Below are 21,210 nucleotides of genomic sequence, written 5' to 3' on the forward strand. Positions count from 1 at the left end.
CAAAATGTTCGCTGCTCTGGCACCCCAATGGTGGAACAAGCTCCCTCACGACGCCAGGACAGCGGAGTCAATCACCACCTTCCGGAGACACCTGAAACCCCACCTCTTTAAGGAATACCTAGGATAGGATAAAGTAATCCTTCTAACCCCCCTTAAAAGATTTAGATGCACTATTGTAAAGTGGTTGTTCCACTGGATATCATAAGGTGAATGCACCATTTTGTAAGTCGCTCTGGATAAGAGCGTCTGCTAAATGACTTAAATGTAATGTAAATGTAATACACTGTTCATACTGTAGCCTACCGCATTCATACACTGTTCATACTGTACCTGTACATTAATACACTGTTCATACTGTACCTGTACATTAATACACTGTTCATACTGTACCTGTACATTAATACACTGTTCATACTGTACCTGTAGATTCATACACTGTTCATATTGTACCTGTAGATTCATACACTGTTCATACTGTACCTGTACATTAATACACTGTTCCTACTGTAGCCTACCACATGAATACACTGTTCATACTGTACCTGTAGATTCATACACTGTTCATACTGTACCTGTAGATTCATACACTGTTCATACTGTACCTGTAGATTCATACACTGTTCATACTGTACGTGTAGATTAATACTGTTCATACTGTACCTGTACATTAATACACTGTTCATACTGTACGTGTAGATTCATACACTGTTCATACTGTACCTGTTCATTAATACACTGTTCATACTGTACCTGTGGATTCATACACTGTTCATATTGTACCTGTAGATTCATACACTGTTCATACTGTACCTGTACATTAATACACTGTTCATACTGTACGTGTAGATTCATACACTGTTCATACTGTACCTGTTCATTAATACACTGTTCATACTGTACCTGTGGATTCATACACTGTTCATATTGTACCTGTAGATTCATACACTGTTCATACTGTACCTGTACATTAATACACTGTTCATACTGTAGCCTACCACATTCATACACTGTTCATACTGTACCTGTACATTAATACACTGTTCCTACTGTAGCCTACCACATTCATACACTGTTCATACTGTACCTGTACATTAATACACTGTTCCTACTGTAGCCTACCACATGAATACACTGTTCATACTGTACCTGTACATTAATACACTGTTCATACTGTACCTGTAGATTCATACACTGTTCATACTGTACGTGTAGATTCATACACTGTTCATACTGTACCTGTTCATTAATACACTGTTCATACTGTACCTGTACATGCATACACTGTTCATACTGTAGCTTACCACATTCATACACTGTTCATACTGTACCTGTACATTAATACACTGTTCATACTGTACCTGTACATTAATACACTGTTCATACTGTACCTGTACATTAATACACTGTTCATACTGTACCTGTACATGCATACACTGTTCATACTGTACCTGTAGATTCATACACTGTTCATACTGTACCTGTACATGCATACACTGTTCATACTGTACCTGCACATTAATACACTGTTCATACTGTACCTGTAGATTCATACACTGTTCATACTGTACCTGTAGATTCATACACTGTCCATACTGTACCTGTACATGCATACACTGTTCATACTGTACCTGTACATTAATACACTGTTCATACTGTACCTGTAGATTCATACACTGTTCATACTGTACCTGTAGATTCATACACTGTTCATACTGTACCTGTAGATTCATACACTGTTCATATTGTACCTGTTCATTAATACACTGTTCATACTGTAGCCTACCACATTCATACACTGTTCATACTGTACCTGTACATTAATACTGTTCGTACTGTACCTGTACATTAATACACTGTTCATACTGTATCTGTACATTAATACACTGTTCATACTGTACCTGTACATTAATACACTGTTCATACTGTACCTGTTCATTAATACACTGTTCATACTGTACCTGTACATTAATACACTGTTCATACTGTACCTGTAGATTCATATACTGTTCATACTGTACGTGTAGATTCTGATCTGCATGCTATAGCCTACTTACTTACTCTCCTGATTTCTGGGTTTTCTACATTGAAAACAAGAAACCAACAGAAACATAAATGGTCTTTGTAACTTCCTACCAATGTTGCTCTCCACTGCCCTCAGCAATTTGAGAACTGGCGGCCGAACCAGCCGGATAACTACTTTAACTCTGGAGAAGACTGTGTGGTGATGATCTGGCACGAGAACGGCCAATGGAACGACGTTCCTGCAACTACCACCTGCCCTTCACCTGCAAGACTGGCCCAGGTACATATGGGTCAGGGGTCAGGGTTCAAGAATTGTGTTCTAGAGTCTGGATGGGCACTGGTAATTGTTTTCTTAAAAACTCATTTTACTGTACCTTCGCCATCATTATGTGTGGTTATCTTATACCTGTGTTGGTGTTACAACTCATTCATGTTTTATAAACTCATTAGGCAGGTACCCTTCAAAATAAATTGCTACCAATAAATATCATCAGTTGTAATTTGTTGATTGATTGATTTGTTGATTGATTGATTTGTTGATTGACTGATTTACTGATCACTGTTCCCCAGTCTACTGTGGCGCACCGCCAAAGGTGGAGAATGCCAAGATGTTCGGCAGCAGGCGGGAGCAGTATACTGTTGGGTCCATCATCCGCTACCAGTGTAACCCAGGCCTCCTACAGCGCCACCTGCCTGTGGTGCGCTGCATGGCAGACGGACAGTGGGAGAAGCCACAGGTGGAATGCATGGGCGGTGAGTAGTACACGCTCTTTTGCTCTTTCAACGCTCTATAAACATACCTGTAGGTTAGTCCCACATTGACACACTTCCAATTCTCGTTAAGAACTCTGCTATTGAAATGATCGTTAGAAAGGTGGAAATCGAGGTTCCTTGTAGGTTGACGAAAATGTCACTGTATTTTTCAGTGAAGCTTTGCATTATTGCAATTTTGTCTGATGCTATGAAATGACTTTGGAATCATTGAAGGTAATGTTTGTTTCTCTTGCCAACAGCAGTGCCCTCCCCCAGTAACAGAATACAGCGCAGATCGATCAGAAGGCGAGGAGAATCAACCAGCAGCAAACGTCACTAAGCAGGGAAGATTAATGGAAATCTCTTGAAGATAATTATTTTATAAGAACATTTACAGAACACAGAAGGCATTTTCTAACTTACTAAAGAGGTTTGAATGTTTGAAGTACCCACCTTGTACATAAGACCAAATCAACTTCGAGCAGTAACATTGTCTTTTCAGTTTGTCACTCTCTGACTATTTTTAAAAAGTTTAAATTAAGCCATTATGTAATTGTATGTTTTTGTCATTCTTGTCCTAAAATAATGACATGTTTTAATTATATATAAGAATTGTTTATTGTTTGGAGTTTTATTGTTATTATTATTATTAATATAATTTTTAGTTTTGGTGGATTGGGATGCCGTCGATAAGGTGCGAGTTGTTGCTAAAATACTTTGTCCATGTCGCCAACTAGACTGGATTATAGAGGCACGGTGTAGGGTGAAGTTTCTGCTAGACACTGATCTTGGGTCAGTTTTGCTTTTCCTCCACTAATGGTTAAGATTAGGGTTGGTGGAGGGGAAGCTGATCCTAACTCTGTACCTAGGGGAAACTTCACCCTACATGTATGATGCATCAATCAGACTCTCTAGTCTGTTCTAGATCTTTGCCAAACCAAACAGTGTGTGTTAGACTGTACCACCCAGAGGTAAACACCCAATCTGGACCAGCCGGTATTTAATGTGGGTTTGGCACGTTGCTATGAGCCAAGCAGAGGCTTGGTGAAATTCACCGCTGTTAGCCTAGCCATGTCCGGTTGTAGTAATGATGAGCAAGGTGAAGTAAAGGGGATGAGATCTTGTGCATGTATCCACCAAACAAGCATTTATGAGTCACCAAATTGTCACCTATCTTGAAAATTGTAGATGCTAAAGGGGAAAACTATATCTATATTTGTCAGATGTCTTCATACATCAAGAGTGGTGTTGTGTCAAACCGAGAAATCTTTTGCGCTTCAATTGCACATATCAACACTTTTGAGGAATAAAAATGTCTGACGAGTTTTGATTTTGGGGTGAACGGTGGGCTAAATCAGGGTCACATAAATCTACTTTAAAACTAAAGTATACACCTCACACACATGGTTATGGGCTTAAAAAGAAGACACCTGTACCATGTCAGATATACAGTTGAAATGTATTAAATGTTGAGTTTGCATCCCAATATTACACTTTATATACATTACAGAAAACTGAAATATAACAAAACCGTTTGACATAGAAAAAACAGATTTGTTCAAAATAATGCAAATTAATTATGAAATGATGAAAAATATGAATAACATTCCAGCCATGAGGCCACTAGGTCATTTGACTGAAGGAAAGGGCTACGGGAGGGGATACTAAGGGAGATATTATTTATTTAATCTCTAAGTCATAAAGAGAAAGCTAGCGAAGCCGACACAGCAGGCTACTGTGTCCGTCTGTATTTCAAACCTACATCAGTTGTTTAGAGCAGAAGGGAGACAGAGTGCCTGATGTGAATAATACACAGCAATGCTAGAATCTCTGCCTGCCACACTGGAGACGCAACATCATGCAATCTACTGAGCATGCCCTAAAATAAGAGAGTGAAAGAGGACTCAACTTCTCAAATAAGAGAGAGGACTCAACTTCTCTCTCAGGTTCAGTAGTGACACGGTAGAATAGAAAAACAACAGGGTTGGGGTCAATTCCATTTCAATTTCCGTCAGTTAATTCATTGAATTCATTGAAATTCACTGTATTTATTTCCTGAGGGGATTGGAATTGAATCGGAATCGACCCCTTGGTTTGTCAACAATGTTGTTGGCCTAAGCAGGACCAAACGGATGAATGTCATTGGTCGGTTTGACACTTTCGTCGTCTCACACAAGGCTGTGCAGTGCATAGCAACTCCGTGGGACCAGTTTTAACAACTGCAGTAGCTTTCAGATCAAATGTTTCTCTTCATTGTCTGTTTTGTTTCACAGAAAAACCTCAGCGGACACATTGATTTAAACTCCAGATCCATCGCCATTTTAATCTCTTGTAGTCCTTCAGTTTTGTATTGTATGCATAACCTGCTGTTATATCTGATGAAGATATAGATGCTTCATTCATTGTTTATGTTTACAGGAGGCTGTGCCTCCTCCTTCAACACACCGTCATATGTCTTGCTGGCCAAAAGCTTCACCTGCAATCATAAACCATATACCAATCAAAGAGATGACTGAGAGGTTCCACAAAGAACAGGCTTAAAGAAATTCTCTACCTGGAACTTCTGATGACAGAAGAGTGTCATTTAAAGTTACACACACCATTGCTTTTTACTGTACCCCTACAGGGCTGAACGTATTAAGAGCTTTTAGAAGATAATAACACAATGCCAGGTCTAGTGTATAAAATCAAATTAACTTAAATGCCTCCTGTCATTGCTGAGGGAGGATTGTCTCCAAAGCAGCTGAAGCAACTTGACAAAGGGGTGTAGAGCAGTGTTTAGCAACCTTTTACTACCAGTGATTGGCAAACTACGACACCCTTGTCAACTAACTTCCTGAGGGACCTGTCAGCAACGTCCCAGGGAAAGGTGCCGGTCCACGGACCAGAGGTTGAGAAACACTGGTGTAGAGCACTCCTGCAACTCCCCCGACCCTGCCATCTGTTTAGGGTTGTGTACTGTAGGCACAAAACAGGAGCAAAATGTTCTGAAATGGAGCACGGGATCAGTTACCTGAACACGTCTCCTGTTTTCTTCTGTTTCCCACTAGGCACTAACTGGTTGAATCATCGTTGTTTCCATGTCATTTTAACTGCTAAGCTCTATGTGATGACATTGAATCAACGTGGAAAACTGATTGGATTTGCAAAAAGTGATCAACGTAAAGGATTTTGGGTATAATTGTCTTTTTTTCACCTAACTTTTATCCAAAATCCAATGAGATGGTTAGCATGTTTGTTGATTTTACTTTGAGTTCACGTTATTGACAGTCAAAACTAGATGTTGAACTGACGTCTGTGTCCAGTGGGTTGTGTGAGAGCGACTGACCCTGTGCATGAACAGGCCCAATAAACCACACACTGAGAACATCATGAGTAGCAAGAGCTGTAGAGGCTCTAGTCTTATGGAGCTCTACAGAATGTACCCAAATGTGCCTGAAATCAACTGTTTGTCTTCCAATGTCTGTATTCAACATTTGCTCCAAAACATATCATCAGATGCCAAATAAAGATACTTTACTTGTTACTTTCTCTTGATTTCATTCACTTTCTGTGTGCGGAGCATGTTCAACAGTGAAAAATGAATGTTCAAATGGATAGTTTATTGGCATGGTCTTTTAGGTCAGAGTGTTTAACAGGATTGACACACGACAAAGATCAATCACATCCCTCTAATTATGGGAGGGTCTCCCAAACATTCTAGGTAGAGGCAACACAAGCCTTCTTTCACCTCCCATCAGTCTCAGTCGACTTACTGTTTCTGAGGCAGCTGGTTCAGTATAAACAGGATATGACTTAGAGTCATGAGGAATAATCAAATTATGGTACATTTCTATTTGCCAACAGGGTGGGTTGCTGTCAGTTTAGCCCTGTGAGTGTGACTGAATAGAGGCCTGTTTGTGGTCCCCTCTCTGCCTTGCCTACTCCCTCCTTCCCTCCTTCCCTCTTTCCCTCCCTCCCTCCCTTCCTCCCTCCCTCTCTCCCTCCCCCAGACTGACTTTCTCTCTGTTTGGCCACCCCGGTTCACCTCCCTGCCCCAGAACTCCTGGCTGTGTGCTCTTTCTCTCTCCCATCTCTCTCACTTTCTGTTTGTCTCTCTCACTCTCTCACCCATCACTTACAGTCACTCTGTCTTCCACAATTTCTCTCCCATACTCTCTCCAACACACTCTCTCTCTTCTCGTCCTCTCTGTCACTATCTTACAATCAAATCAAATCAAATTTATTTTTATATAGCCCTTCGTACATCAGCTGATATTCTCAAAGTGCTGTACAGAAACCCAGCCTAAAACCCCAAACAGCAAGCAAAGCATGTGAAAGAAGCACGGTGGCTAGGAAAAACTCCCTAGGAAAAACTCCCTAGAAAGGCCAAAAACCTAGGAAGAAACCTAGAGAGGAACTAGGCTATGAGGGGTGGCCAGTCCTCTTCTGGCTGTGCAGGGTGGATATTATAACAGAACATGGTCAAGATGTTAAAATGTTAAAATGTTCATAAATGACCAGCATGGTCAAATAATAATAATCATAGTAGTTGTCGAGGGTGCAACAAGCACGTCCGGTGAACAGGTCAGGGTTCCATAGCCGCAGGCAGAACAGTTGAAACTGGAGCAGCAGCACGGCCAGGTGGACTGGGGACAGCAAGGAGTCATCATACCAGGTAGTCCTGAGGCATGGTCCTAGGGCTCAGGTCCTCCGAGAGAAAGACAGAAAGAGGGAAAGAGAGAATTAGAGAGAGCATGTTTAAATACACACAGGACACCGGATAAGACAAGAGAAATACTCCAGATGTAACAGACTGACCCTAGCCCCCGACACATAAACTACTGCAGCATAAATACTGGAGGCTGAGACAGGAGGGATCAGAAGACACTGTGGCCCCATCCGATGATACCCCGGACAGGGCCAAACAGGCAGGATATAACCCCACCCACTTTGCCAAAGCACAGCCCCCACACCACTAGAGGGATGTCTCCAACCACCAACTTACCATCCTGAGACAAGGCCGAGTATAGCCCACAAAGATCTCCGCCATGGCACAACCCAAGGGGTGCGCCAACCCAGACAGGAAGACCACGTCAGTGACTCAACCCACTCAAGTGACGCACCCCTCCCATGGACGGCATGGAAGAACACCAGTAGGCCAGTGACTCAGCCCCTGTAAAAGGGTTAGAGGCAGAGAATCCCAGTGGAAAGAGGGGAACCGGCAAGGCAGAGACAGCAAGGGCGGTTCGTTGCTCCAGCCTTTCCGTTCACCTTCACACTCCTGGGCCAGACTATACTTAATCATAGGACCTACTGAAGAGATAAGTCTTCAGTAAAGACTTAAAGGTTGAGACTGAGTCTGCGTCTCTCACATTGGTAGGCAGACCATTCCATAAAAATGGAGCTCTATAGGAGAACGCCCTGCCTCCAGCCGTTTGCTTAGAAATTCTAGGGACAATTAGGAGGCCTGCGTCTTGTGACCGTAGCGTACGTGTAGGTATGTACGGCAGGACCAAATCGGAAAGATAGGTAGGAGCAAGCCCATGTAATGCTTTGTAGGTTAGCAGTAAAACCTTGAAATCAGCCCTTGGCTTAACAGGAAGCCAGTGTAGGGAGGCTAGCACTGGAGTAATATGATCAAATTTTTGGGTTCTAGTCAGGATTCTAGCAGCCGTATTTAGCACTAACTGAAGTTTATTTAGTGCTTTATCCGGGGTAGCCGGAAAGTAGAGCATTGCAGTAGTCCAGCCTAGAAGTAACAAAAGCATGGATGAATTTTTCGCGTCATTTTTGGACAGAAAATTTCTGATTTTTGCAATGTTACGTAGATGGAAAAAAGCTGTCCTTGAAACAGTCTTGATATGTTCTTCAAAAGAGAGATCAGGGTCCAGAGTAACGCCGAGGTCCTTCACAGTTTTATTTGAGACAACTGTACAACCATCCAGATTAATTGTCAGATTCAACAGAAGATCTCTTTGTTTCTTGGGACCTAGAACAAGCATCTCTGTTTTGTCCGAGTTTAAAAGTAGAAAGTTTGCAGCCATCCACTTCTTTATGTCTGAAACACAGGCTTCTAGCGAGGGCAATTTTGGGGCTTCACCATGTTTCATTGAAATGTACAGCTGTGTGTCGTCCGCATAGCAGTGAAATTTAACATTATGTTTTCGAATAACATCCCCAAGAGGTAAAATATATAGTGAAAACAATAGTGGTCCTAAAACGGAACCTTGAGGAACACCGAAATTTACAATTGATTTGTCAGAGGACAAACCATTCACAGAGACAAACTGATATCTTTCCGACAGATAAGATCTAAACCAGGCCAGAACTTGTCCATGTAGACCAATTTGGGTTTCCAATCTCTCCAAAAGAATGTGGTGATCGATGGTATCAAAAGCGGCACTAAGATCTAGGAGCACGAGGACAGATGCAGAGCCTCGGTCTGACGTCATTAAAAGGTCATTTACCACCTTCACAAGTGCAGTCTCAGTGCTATGATGGGGTCTAAAACCAGACTGAAGCGTTTCGTATACATTGTTTGTCTTCAGGAAGGCAGTGAGTTGCTGTGCAACAGCTTTTTCAAAATTTTTTGAGAGGAATGGAAGATTCGATATAGGCCGATAGTTTTTTATAATTTCTGGATCAAGATTCGGCTTTTTCAAGAGAGGCTTTATTACTGCCACTTTTAGTGAGCTTGGTACACATCCGGTGGATAGAGAACCGTTTATTATGTTCAACATAGGAGGGCCAAGCACAGGAAGCAGCTCTTTCAGTAGTTTAGTTGGAATAGGGTCCAGTATGCAGCTTGAGGGTTTGGAGGCCATGATTATTTTCATCATTGCGTCAAGAGATATAGTACTAAAACACTTTAGTATCTCCCTTGATCCTAGGTCCTGGCAGAGTTGTGTAGACTCAGGACAATGGAGCTTTGGAGGAATACCCAGATTTAAAGAGGAGTCTGTAATTTGCTTTCTAATGATCATGATCTTTTCCTCAAAGAAGTTCATAAATGTATTACTGCTGAAGTGAAAGCCATCCTCCATTTGCGAAGGCTGCTTTTTAGTTAGCTTTGCGACAGTATCAAAAGAAATTTCGGATTGTTCTTATTTTCCTCAATTAAGTTGGAAAAATAGGATGATCGAGCAGCAGTGAGGGCTCTTCGATACTGCACGGTACTGTCTTTCCAAGCTAGTCGGAAGACTTCCAGTTTGGTGTGGCGCCATTTCCGTTCCAATTTTCTGGAAGCTTGCTTCAGAGCTCGTGTATTTTCTGTATACCAGGGAGCTAGTTTCTTATGACAGATGTTTTTAGTTTTTAGGGGTGCAACTGCATCTAGGGTATTGCGCAAGGTTAAATTGAGTTCCTCGGTTAGGTGGTTAACTGATTTTTGTCCTCTGACGTCCTTGGGTAGGCAGAGGCAGTCTGGAAGGGCATCAAGGAATCTTTGGGTTGTCTGAGAATTTATAGCACGACTTTTAATGCTCCTTGGTTGGGGTCTGAGCAGATTATTTGTTGCAATTGCAAACGTAATAAAATGGTGGTCCGATAGTCCAGGATTATGAGGAAAAACATTTAGATCCACAACATTTATTCCATGGGACAAAACTAGGTCCAGAGTATGACTGTGGCAGTGAGTAGGTCCAGAGACATGTTGGACAAAACCCACTGAGTCGATGATGGCTCCGAAAGCCTTTTGGAGTGGGTCTGTGGACTTTTCCATGTGAATGTTAAAGTCACCAAAAATGTGAATATTATCTGCTATGACTACAAGATCCGATAGGAATTCAGGGAACTCAGTGAGGAACACTGCATATGGCCCAGGAGGCCTGTAAACAGTAGCTATAAAAAGTGAGTGAGTAGGCTGCATAGTGAGTAGGCTGCGTAAATGTTAGCAACACCTCCGCCTTTGCCGGATGCACGGGGGTATGGTCACTAGTGTAACCAGGGGTGAGGCCTCATTTAACACAGTAAATTCATCAGGCTTAAGCCATGTTTCAGTCAGGCCAATCACATCAAGATTATTATCAGTGATTAGTTCATTGACTATAACTGCCTTGGAAGTGAGGGATCTAACATTAAGTAACCCAATTTTGAGATGTGAGGTATCACAATCTCTTTCAATAATGGCAGGAATGGAGGAGGTCTTTATACTAGTGAGATTGCTAAAGCGAACACCGCCATTTTTAATTTTGCCCAACCTAGATCGAGGCACAGACACGGTCTCAATGGGGAAAGCTGAGCTGACTACGCTGACTGTGCTAGTGGCAGACTCCACTAAGCTGGCAGGCTGGCTAACAGCCTGCTGCCTGGCCTGCACCCTATTTCATTGTGGAGCTAGAGGAGTTAGAGCCCTGTCTATGTTCGTAGATAAGATGAGAGCACCCCTCCAGCTAGGATGGAGTCCGTCACTCCTCAACAGGCCAGGCTTGGTCCTGTTTGTGGGTGAGTCCCAGAAAGAGGGCCAATTATCTACAAATTCTATCTTTTGGGAGGGGCAGAAAACAGTTTTCAACCAGCGATTGAGTTGTGAGACTCTGCTGTAGAGCTCATCACTCCCCCTAACTGGGAGGGGGCCAGAGACAATTAATCGATGCCGACACATCTTTCTAGCTGATTTACACGCTGAAGCTATGTTGCGCTTGGTGACCTCTGACTGTTTCATCCTAACATCGTTGGTGCCGACGTGGATAACAATATCTCTATACTCTCTACACTCGCCAGTTTTAGCTTTAGCCAGCACCGTCTTTAGATTAGCCTTAACGTCGGTAGCCCTGCCCCCTGGTAAACAGTGTATGATCGCTGGATGATTAGTTTTAAGTCTAATACTGCGGGTAATGGAGTCGCCAATGACTAGGGTTTTCAATTTGTCAGAGCTAATGGTGGGAGCCGTCGGCGTCTCAGACCCCACAACGGGAGGAGTAGAGACCAGAGAAATCTCGGCCTCCGACTCCGACTCGCTTAATGGGGAGAACCGGTTGAAAGTTTCTGTCGGCTGAATAAGCGACACCGGTTGAGCATTCCTACAGCGTTTCCCTCCAGAAGCCATGAGAAAGATGTCCGGCTGCGGGGACCGTGCGAGGGGGTTTATACTAACGTTACTCTCTGTACTTACTGGTGGCACAGACGCTGTTTCATCCTTTCCTACACTGAAATTACCCTTGCCTAACGATCGCGTCTGAAGCTGGGCTTGCAGCACAGCTATCCTTGCCGTAAGGCAATCGTTCTCCTGTATATTATAAGTACAACGACTGCAATTAGAAGGCATCATGTTAATGTTACTTAGCTTCGGCTCTTTGAAGTCCTGACGAACCATGTCCAGATAAAACCTCCGGGGTGAAAAAGTTGAATGAAAAAAGTTGAGTGAGGGAAAAGTAAAAATATACGGTAATGAAAAAGTAAAAAACCGTCAGGTAGCAAAGTAAGATCGGCAACAAAACGCACAGCAGCGTAAACAAGTCTGCACAATCTCTCTCTTGCCTGTTGCACCCTCTGTTGGTTGTTCCATGAAGCTGATCGGTTGGAAATATTGAGATAGAAAGAGAGCCCATTATCGCTTTGACAGCATAGGCAACACCTGGTGTAGACCTTACAGTGAAATGCTTACTTAAAAGCCCTTAACCACAATGCAGTTTTAAGAAAATACCTAAAAAAGACAAGAATAAGAAATAATTAAAGAGCAGCAGTAAATAACAATAGTGGGGCTATATACAGGGGGTACCGGTACAGAGTCAATGTGTCAATGTGCGGGGGCACCGGTGTTGAGGTATTTGAGCTAATTATGTACATGTAGGTAGAGTTTTAAAGTGGCTATATATAGATAATAACAGAGAGTAGCAGCAGCGTGGGGGGGCAATGCAAATAGTCAGGGTAGCCATTTTAATTAGCTGTTCAGGACTCTTATGGCTTGGGGGTAGTAGGTGTTTAGAAGCCTCTTGGACCTAGACTTGGCACTCCGGTACTGCTTGCCGTGTGGTAGCAGAGAGAACAGTCTAGGGTGGCTGGAGTCTTTGACAATTTTGTGGGCCTTCCTCTGACACCGCCTGGTATAGAGGTCCTGGATGGCAGAAAGCTTGGCCCCAGTGATGTACTGGGCCATACGCACTACCCTCTGTTGTGCCTTGTGGTGGAGGTCGAGCAGTTGCCATACCAGGGAGTGATGCAACCCATCAGGATGCTCTCGATGGTGCAGCTGTAAAACCTTTTGAGGATCTGAGGACCCATGCCAAATCTTTTCAGTATCCCGAGGGGGAATAATTGAGGAAAATAAGAACAATCCAAAATATATTTTTGATACTGTCGCAAAGCTAACTAAAAAGCAGCATTCCCCAAGAGAGGATGGCTTTCACTTCAGCAGTGATCAATTCATGAACTTCTTTGAGGAAAAGATCATGATCATTAGAAAGCAAATTACGGACTCCTCTTTAAATTTGCGTATTCCTCCAACGCTCAGTTGTCCCGAGTCTGCACAACTCTGCCAGGACCTAGGATCAAGGGAGACACTCAAGTGTTTTAGTACTATATCTCTTGACACAATGATGAAAATAATCATGGCCTCTAAACCTTCAAGCTGCATACTGGACCCTATTCCAACTAAACTACTGAAAGAGCTGCTTCCTGTGCTTGGCCCTCCTATGTTGAACATAATAAACGGCTCTCTATCCACCAGATGTGTACCAAACTCACTAAAAGTGGCAGTAATAAAGCCTCTCTTGAAAAAGCCAAACCTTGACCCAGAAAATTTGAAAAAACTATCGGCCTATATTGAATCTCCCATTCCTCTCAAAAATGTTTGAAAAAGCTGTTGCGCAACTCACTGCCTTCTTGAAGACAAACAATGTATACGAAACACTTCAGTCTGGTTTTAAACCCCATCATAGCACTGAGACTGCACTTGTGAAGGTGGTAAATTACCTTTTAATGGCGTCAGACCGGGGCTCTGCATCTGTCCTTGTGCTCCTAGACCTTAGTGCTGCTTTTGATACCATCGATCACCACATTCTTTTGGAGAGATTGGAAACCCAAATTGGTCTACAGGGACAAGTTCTGGCCTAGTTTAGATCTTATCTGTTGGAAAGATATCAGTTTGTCTCTGTGGATGGTTTGTCCTCTGACAAATCAACTGTAAATTTCGGTGTTCCTATCACGTCCTGACCAGTATAAGGGTTATTTGTTATTGTAGTTTGGTCAGGACGTGGCAGAGGGTATTTGTTTTATGTGGTTCAGGGTGGGAGGTTGTTTCTTGTTTTGCTGAGTGTGAGCCTGACAAGACTGTTTTGTTGTTCGTGCGTTCTTTCCTTGTTTGTTATTTTGGTGTTCACCTTTATTTAAAATAAAATACAAGATGAGCATCCACATTCCTGCTGCGTTTTGGTCCTCCATTCCCGACGACAACCGTTACAGTTCCTCAAGGTTCCGTTTTAGGACCACTATTGTTTTCACTATATATTTTACCTCTTGGTGATGTCATTGGGAAACATAATGTTAACTTTCACTGCTATGCGGATGACACACAGCTGTACATTTCGATGACATGCAGTCATGAGTGAACAGGGAGTACAGGAGGGGACTGAGCACGCACCCCTGAGGGACCCCGTGTTGAGGATCAGTGTGGCAGATATGTTGTTACCTACCCTTACCACCTGGGGGTGGCCCGTCAGGAAGTCCAGCATCCAGTTGCAGAGGGAGGTGTTTAGTCCCAGGGTCCTTAGCTTAGTGATGAGCTTTGAGGCACTATGATGTTGAATGCAGAGCTGTAGTCAATGAATAGCATTCTCACATAGGTGTTCCTTTTGTCCAGGTGGGAAAGGGCAGTGTGGAGTGCAATAGAGATGGCATCATCTGTGGATCTGTTGGTGCGGTATGCAAATTGAAGTGGGTCTAGAGTTTCTGGGATAATGGTGTTGATGTGAGCCATGACCAGCCTTTCAAAGCATTTCATGGCTACAAACGTGAGTGCTATGGGTCGGTAGTCATGTAGGCAGGTTACCTTAGTGTTCTTGGGAACAGGGACTATGAAACATGTTGATATTACAGACTCAAAAAATGTCAGTGAAGACACTTGCCAGTTGGTCTGCTTATGCTCAGAGTACACGTCTTGCTAATCCGTCTGGCCCAGCAGCCTTGTGAATGTTATTTAAAGGTCTTACTCACATCGGCTGTGGAGAGCGTGATCACACAGTCGTCCAGAACAGCTGATGCTCTCATGAATGTTTCAGTGTTACTTGCCTCGAAGCGAGCATAGAAGTTATTTAGCTCGTCTGGTAAGCTTGTGTCACTGGGAAGCTCTCGGCTGTGCTTCCCTTTGTAGCCTGTAATAGTTTGCATGCCCATTCACTTCCGACAAGTGTCGGAGCCGGTGTAGTACGATTCGATCTTAGTCCTGTATTGATGCTTTGCCTGTTTGATGGTTCGCCGGAGGGCATAGCGGGATTTTTTTATATGCTTCCGGGTTAGAGTCCCACTCCTTGAAAGCGGAAGCTCTACCCTTTAGCTCAGTGCGAATGTTGCCTGTAATCCACGCCTTCTGGTTGGGGTATGTACGTACAGTCACTGTGGGGACGACGTCATCGATGCACTTATTGATAAAGCCAGTGACTGATGTGGTGTACCCCTCAATGCCATCGGAAGAATCCCGGAACATATTCCAGTCTGTGCTAGCCAAGCAGTCCTGTAGTTTAGAATCTGCTTCATCTGACCACTGGTGCTTCCTGCTTTAATTTTTGCTTGTAAGCAGGAATCAGGAGGATAGAGTTATGGTCAGATTTGCCAAATGGAGGGCGAGGGAAAGCTTTGTACGCGTCTCTGTGTGTGGAGTAAAGGTGGTCTGGAATTTTTTTCCCCTCTGGTTGCACATTTAACATGCTGATAGAAATTAGGTCAAACTGATTTAACTTTCCCTGCATTAAAGTCCCCGGCCACTAGGAGCGCCGCCTCTGGGTGAGCGTTTTCCTGTTTGCTTATGGCGGAATACAGCTCATTGAGTCCGGTTTAGGGCCAGTCTCGGTCTGTGGTGGTATGTAGACAGCTACAAAAAAATTACAGATGAAAACTCTCTAGGTAGATAGTGTGGTGTACAGCTTATCATGAGATACTCTACCTCAGGCGAGTAAAACCTTGAGACTTCCTTAGATATCGTGCACCAGCTATTGTTTACAAATATTTATAGGCCCCCACCCCGGGCCTTACCAGAGGCTGCTGTTCTGTCCTGCCGATAGAGTGTATAACCCGCCAGCTGTATGTTCTTAATGTCGTCGTTCAGCCACGACTCGGTGAAACATAAGATATTACAGTTTTTAATGTCCCGTTGGTAGGATATATGTGCTTTCAGTTCGTCCCATTTATTTTCCAGCGATTGTGCATTAGCTAGCAGAACAGACGGCAAGGGCAGATTAGCCATTCGTTGCCTGATCCTCACAAGGCATCCTGATGTCTTTCCTCGAAAGCTATGTTTCATTTTCCTAAGAATCACGGGGATCTGGGCTTGGGCGGGTGTCTGTAGTATATCCCTCACGTCCGACTCATTGAATTAGAACTCCTCCAATTTGAGGTGAGTAATCTCAGTTCTGATGTCCAGAAGCTCTTTTCGGCCATAAGAGACGGTAGCAGAAACATTATGTACAAAATAAGTTACAAACAACGCAAAAAAACTAACAAAATAGCATGGTTGGTTAATTAACTATGTTTTGAGGCTACAAAGTGATTGTTTACTTGTACATTGTTTACAAACAATGGAGTAAAACAATCTTACATTTTGGGTTCTAATGGGTTGCGACAGTTAAACTAAGCTCATCTACTGTATAAATTATATTTTTCATGAATCAATGGGTAATTATAATTCATTAAAAAGTCTAAAAATGAATGTAGCAACTGCAGATTGCCTCTTTAATCCCTGGCGCTGCCCATGCAAAAACAGGCTTTGCAAAAACTGGCAAGTGTGCCCTCTATCCGTCTATATGGTTGGAAAACAAGGCAGGGATATAAAGAAATAAGTTGTTTCTAGTCGTTTTCTATACTACAATATTAGACATTGTTTCCCAAACACGGATGTTACTAGTCTTTCCTGTCTTCGGCTTTGCGGATTGTGTGTGAAGGATTACATTTTTGGATTGAATTAAATGGTTTTAAAAACACAAACAAACCAAGCATGCCTCTCACAATCATTAACACATTAATCAAAAGCCTCTTAAGGTAGACAATTTATTTAACAAAAATATCAGCTGAGATCAGCTCCTATGTCGTACAGGAAAATGTTTACAAAGAGAGAAGAGTAAATGCATACAATACATGAAGTTTAACTAACAATACACATAATATTACAGTTGAAGCTGAGGTCCGGGTTTAACTACAGGTTCATTCACACAGTGAGGAATCACATTATAGGCAACAGCAAGATTTAGATAGGTCCATAATGTACTAAAGTTGTTGACCATTATTGGTCCAAAATGTAGGTATAGTAGTCATACATTATATTACAATATAACACTGTGACACATCTATCAACAGTCATAGATATGCATACTGTAAAGATCTGGCTCATGACATTAGAACAACTGTGTAGATGTTTTAATACTAACTAGTGTACTTCAATGTTAATCTGAGGACAACCACTGGAAATTAGCTCAGGTATGATGGTGCATTGCATCTGACTGTTGTTCATTCAATCTCTAGATTATATCTGTCCCTATCAAATACCGCCAAAAAAACAGAGCAAGGAAATCTCAAGTCCTTGAATGGTGGACTATGACAAATGTTCCTGATCTCGTTGACCACAGGCTAGATGCAGTGAGTGTTTGATCCTGTGTGAGAAATGCATGTTTACCATGGTGCTGCTAACCTGCTGGTGTAAATAACAAGGGAGGCTGCTCACAAGGAGGACCATAGTAAACATGTACAGCCACTAAGTACAGACAGATAATTCTCCCAGTTGTTTTTAGCAGGCCCCAGCTACATTAGAAATTCTCAGAACTTCACACCATAACACAACCTTCGCATCCTAATATAGTAATTCTAGAATTTCTATTCATGAGATACACCTATTCATTTGTGGATTGTGATCTGTTACCATACTAGAAGAGATGTGAGATATGTAGATTTATCACATCTATCAGATTTACTGCATACCTGCACTGTAGCAGTACACCCCATGCTTCTGGTATGGAGGGGGAACCCAAAGCTGCGCACCCCTGGTTCAGGCCCATGAACCTCCAGGCAGCGTAGAGCTGGCCCACCTTGGCTATCTGGGCTCCGTCGTTGAAGCACGCCTGCTGGGCCTCAGTGAGGTTGAGCTTCTGGGGGTGCTGGAGGTAATAGACCTTACCTGGAGAAGAGAAAGGGAAACTGTATTGTCTACCCATCCAAATCCAAGCTTAGCATATCTAAAGCTACACTCTTAGAAAAAAGGTGTTATCTAGAACCTAAAATTGTTCTTCGGCTGTCCCCATAGGAGAACCCTTTGAAGAACCCTTTTGGGATCAATGTAGAACCCTTTCCACAGAGGATTCTACATGAAACCCAAAAGGGTTCTACCTGGAACCAAAAATGGTTCAACCTGGAACCTAAAAGAGTTCTCCTATTGGGACAGCCGAAGAACCCTTTTGGAACCTTTTTTTCCTAAGAGTGTACACATACAGTTACACAGTGTTGATCTTTTTCTATGGGATGTACAGAAGTCTAAAAATCTCTCACCTCGGAGGGGGAGGAGGAGCAAAAGACGTCATAGCGGTGAAGGTGGCGGTGGCGACTATCGTAACTCCTAACCCCGGGGCGAGGCCCAGTCCCCACAGGGGCTCCGGGGCTTGGTGATGGGGTACTGCACTGTCCCGTCAGCCAGCCAACCTGCATTGCACCAGTTCAGACCCTCCTTCCAGGCCTGGAACAGCTGCTTGAAGGTGGCCAGAGTGGAGTCCTGCTCCTGGCAGACTTGCTGAGCATCATGGTAGGTCAGGTTGTAACGGCCGTGAGGAGGCTGGTAGGGAAACATCACAACTGGAGGGGAGCAAGAGATATGTAATCACTGTAATGTAATTAGATTTTTCAGCCAAACAACAGCCCTGCCACTGGAATTGCAATAAAGCTGAAGGATAGGACTGGAGCAATGTAACCAGAGGTGCAAAGGCAGACAGTCCATGAGATCTAAATTATAGTTTTAACCATGTTTTGAAGGGATACATTGTTTGTTTACAATCAATGGAGTAAAACAACGTATTTTGGGTTTGTGATAGGGTAAGGTAGTTGTACATGCCTCATTAGGAATTGCGTGTGTACGAGTGGCTCTGTTTTATAAAGTCGTTGACCATTGTTGGTCACCACCTTTCCAAATGTGTTGCATAATGGGGATAAAAATGGTCAGACTTGCGTTTACATGTTGACCAACTTTGCCACAATTAATGTACACAGTGGATATATACAAATTAAGGGGTTATTTGAGGCTCTCTCTCACTAATTGGCCAAGGCTTTCGACTCTGTCAATCCCCGTATTCTTATCGGCAGATTCAACAGCCTTGGTTTCTGAAATGACTGCCTCGCCTGGTTCACTACTTCGCCTGGTTCACTTCAACTACTTCTCAGACAAAGTTCAGTGTGTCAAATCGGAGGGCTTGTTGTCTGGACCTCTGGCAGTCTCTATGAGGGTACCACAGGGTTGAATTCTCGGGCCGATTCTTTTCTATGTATATATCAACAATGTCGCTCTTGCTGCGGGTGATTCCCTGATCCACCTCTACGCAGACGACACCATTCTGTATACATCTGGCCCTTCTTTGGACACTGTGTTAACAAACCTCCAAACGAGCTTCAATGCCATACAGCCCTCCTTCTGTGGCCTCCAACCGTTCTTAAGTAAAACCAAATGCATGCTTTTCAACCGTTTGCTGCCCGCACCCGCCCACCCGACTAGCATCACTACTCCGGACGGTTCTGACTTAGAATATGTGGACAACTACAAATACCTAGGTGTCTGGCTAGGCTGTAAACTCTCCTTCCAGACTCATATTAAACATCTCCAATCCAAAATTAAATCTAGAATTGGCTTCCTATTTCACAACAAAGCCTCCTTCACTCACGCCGACAAACATACCCTCGTAAAACTGACTATCCTACTGATCCTCGACTTCGGCGATGTCATTTACAAAATAGCTTCCAATACTCTACTCAGCAAACTGGATGCAGTCTATCACAGTGCCATCCCTTATACCACCCACCACTGCGACCTGTATGCTCTAGTCGGCTGGCCCTCGCTACATATTCGCCTCCAGACCCACTGGCTCCAGGTCATCTATAAATCTATGCTAGGTAAAGCTCCGCCTTATCTCAGCTCACTGGTCATGACAACAACACCCACCCATAGCACGCGCTCCAGCAGGTATATCTCACTGGTCATCCCCAAATCCAACACCTGCTTTGGCCACCTTTCCTTCCAGTTCTCTGCTGCCAATGACTAGAACAAATTGCAAAAATCGCTGAAGGTGGAGACTTATACACTGCTCAAAAAAATAAAGGGAACACTTAAACAACACAATGTAACTCCAAGTCAATCACACTTCTGTGAAATCAAACTGTCCACTTAGGAAGCAACACTGATTGACAATAAATTTCACATGCTGTTGTGCAAATGGAATAGACAACAGGTGGAAATTATTAGGCAATTAGCAAGACACCCCCAATAAAGGAGTGGTTCTGCAGGTGGGGACCACAAACCACTTCTCAGTTCCTATGCTTCCTGGCTGATGTTTTGGTCACTTTTGAATGCTGGCGTTGCTTTCACTCTAGTGGTAGCATGAGACGGAGTCTACAACCCACACAAGTGGCTCAGGTAGTGCAGCTCATCCAGGATGGCACATCAATGCGAGCTGTGGCAAGAAGGTTTGCTGTGTCTGTCAACGTAGTGTCCAGAGCATGGAGGCGCTACCAGGAGACAGGCCAGTACATCAGGAGATGTGGAGGAGGCCGTAGGAGGGCAACAACCCAGCAGCAGGACCGCTACCTCCGCCTTTGTGCAAGGAGGAGCAGGAGAAGCACTGCCAGAGCCCTGCAAAATGACCTCCAGCAGGCCACAAATGTGCATGTGTCTGCTCAAACGGTCAGAAACAGACTCCATGAGGGTGGTATCAGGGCCCGACGTCCACAGGTGGGGGTTGTGCTTACAGCCCAACACCGTGCAGGACATTTGGCATTTGCCAGAGAACACCAAGATTGGCAAATTCGCCACTGGCGCCCTGTGCTCTTCACAGATGAAAGCAGGTTCACACTGAGCACGTGACAGACGTGACAGAGTCTGGAGACGCCGTGGAGAACGTTCTGCTGCCTGCAACATCCTCCAGCATGACCGGTTTGGCGGTGGGTCAGTCATGGTGTGGGGTGGCATTTCTTTGGGGGCCGCACAGCCCTCCATGTGCTCGCCAGAGGTAGCCTGACTGCCATTAGGTACCGAGATGAGATCCTCAGACCCCTTGTGAG

The 21,210-nt window shown here is 43.6% G+C and overlaps 1 protein-coding gene and 1 pseudogene across 1 annotated transcript; one reads left to right on the top strand and one right to left on the bottom strand.

The window, feature by feature from the left end:
- Positions 1 to 2,125: 2,125 nt before the first annotated feature.
- LOC106587613 (brevican core protein) lies at positions 2,126 to 6,301 on the top strand (the record flags this gene model as incomplete). The annotated part of the gene is given in 4 exon segments (XM_014176173.2): positions 2,126 to 2,258; positions 2,261 to 2,302; positions 2,593 to 2,775; positions 3,036 to 6,301. Coding segments are annotated over 4 exon segments (438 nt in total), but the record flags the coding sequence as incomplete, so codon positions are not given.
- Positions 5,624 to 21,210, bottom strand: part of LOC106587817 (hyaluronan and proteoglycan link protein 3-like) — a 29,057-nt pseudogene continuing 13,470 nt past the window's right edge.

Source organism: Salmo salar, unplaced genomic scaffold (assembly GCF_905237065.1).
Source record: "Salmo salar unplaced genomic scaffold, Ssal_v3.1, whole genome shotgun sequence".
NCBI classification, from domain to species: Eukaryota; Metazoa; Chordata; class Actinopteri; order Salmoniformes; family Salmonidae; genus Salmo; species Salmo salar.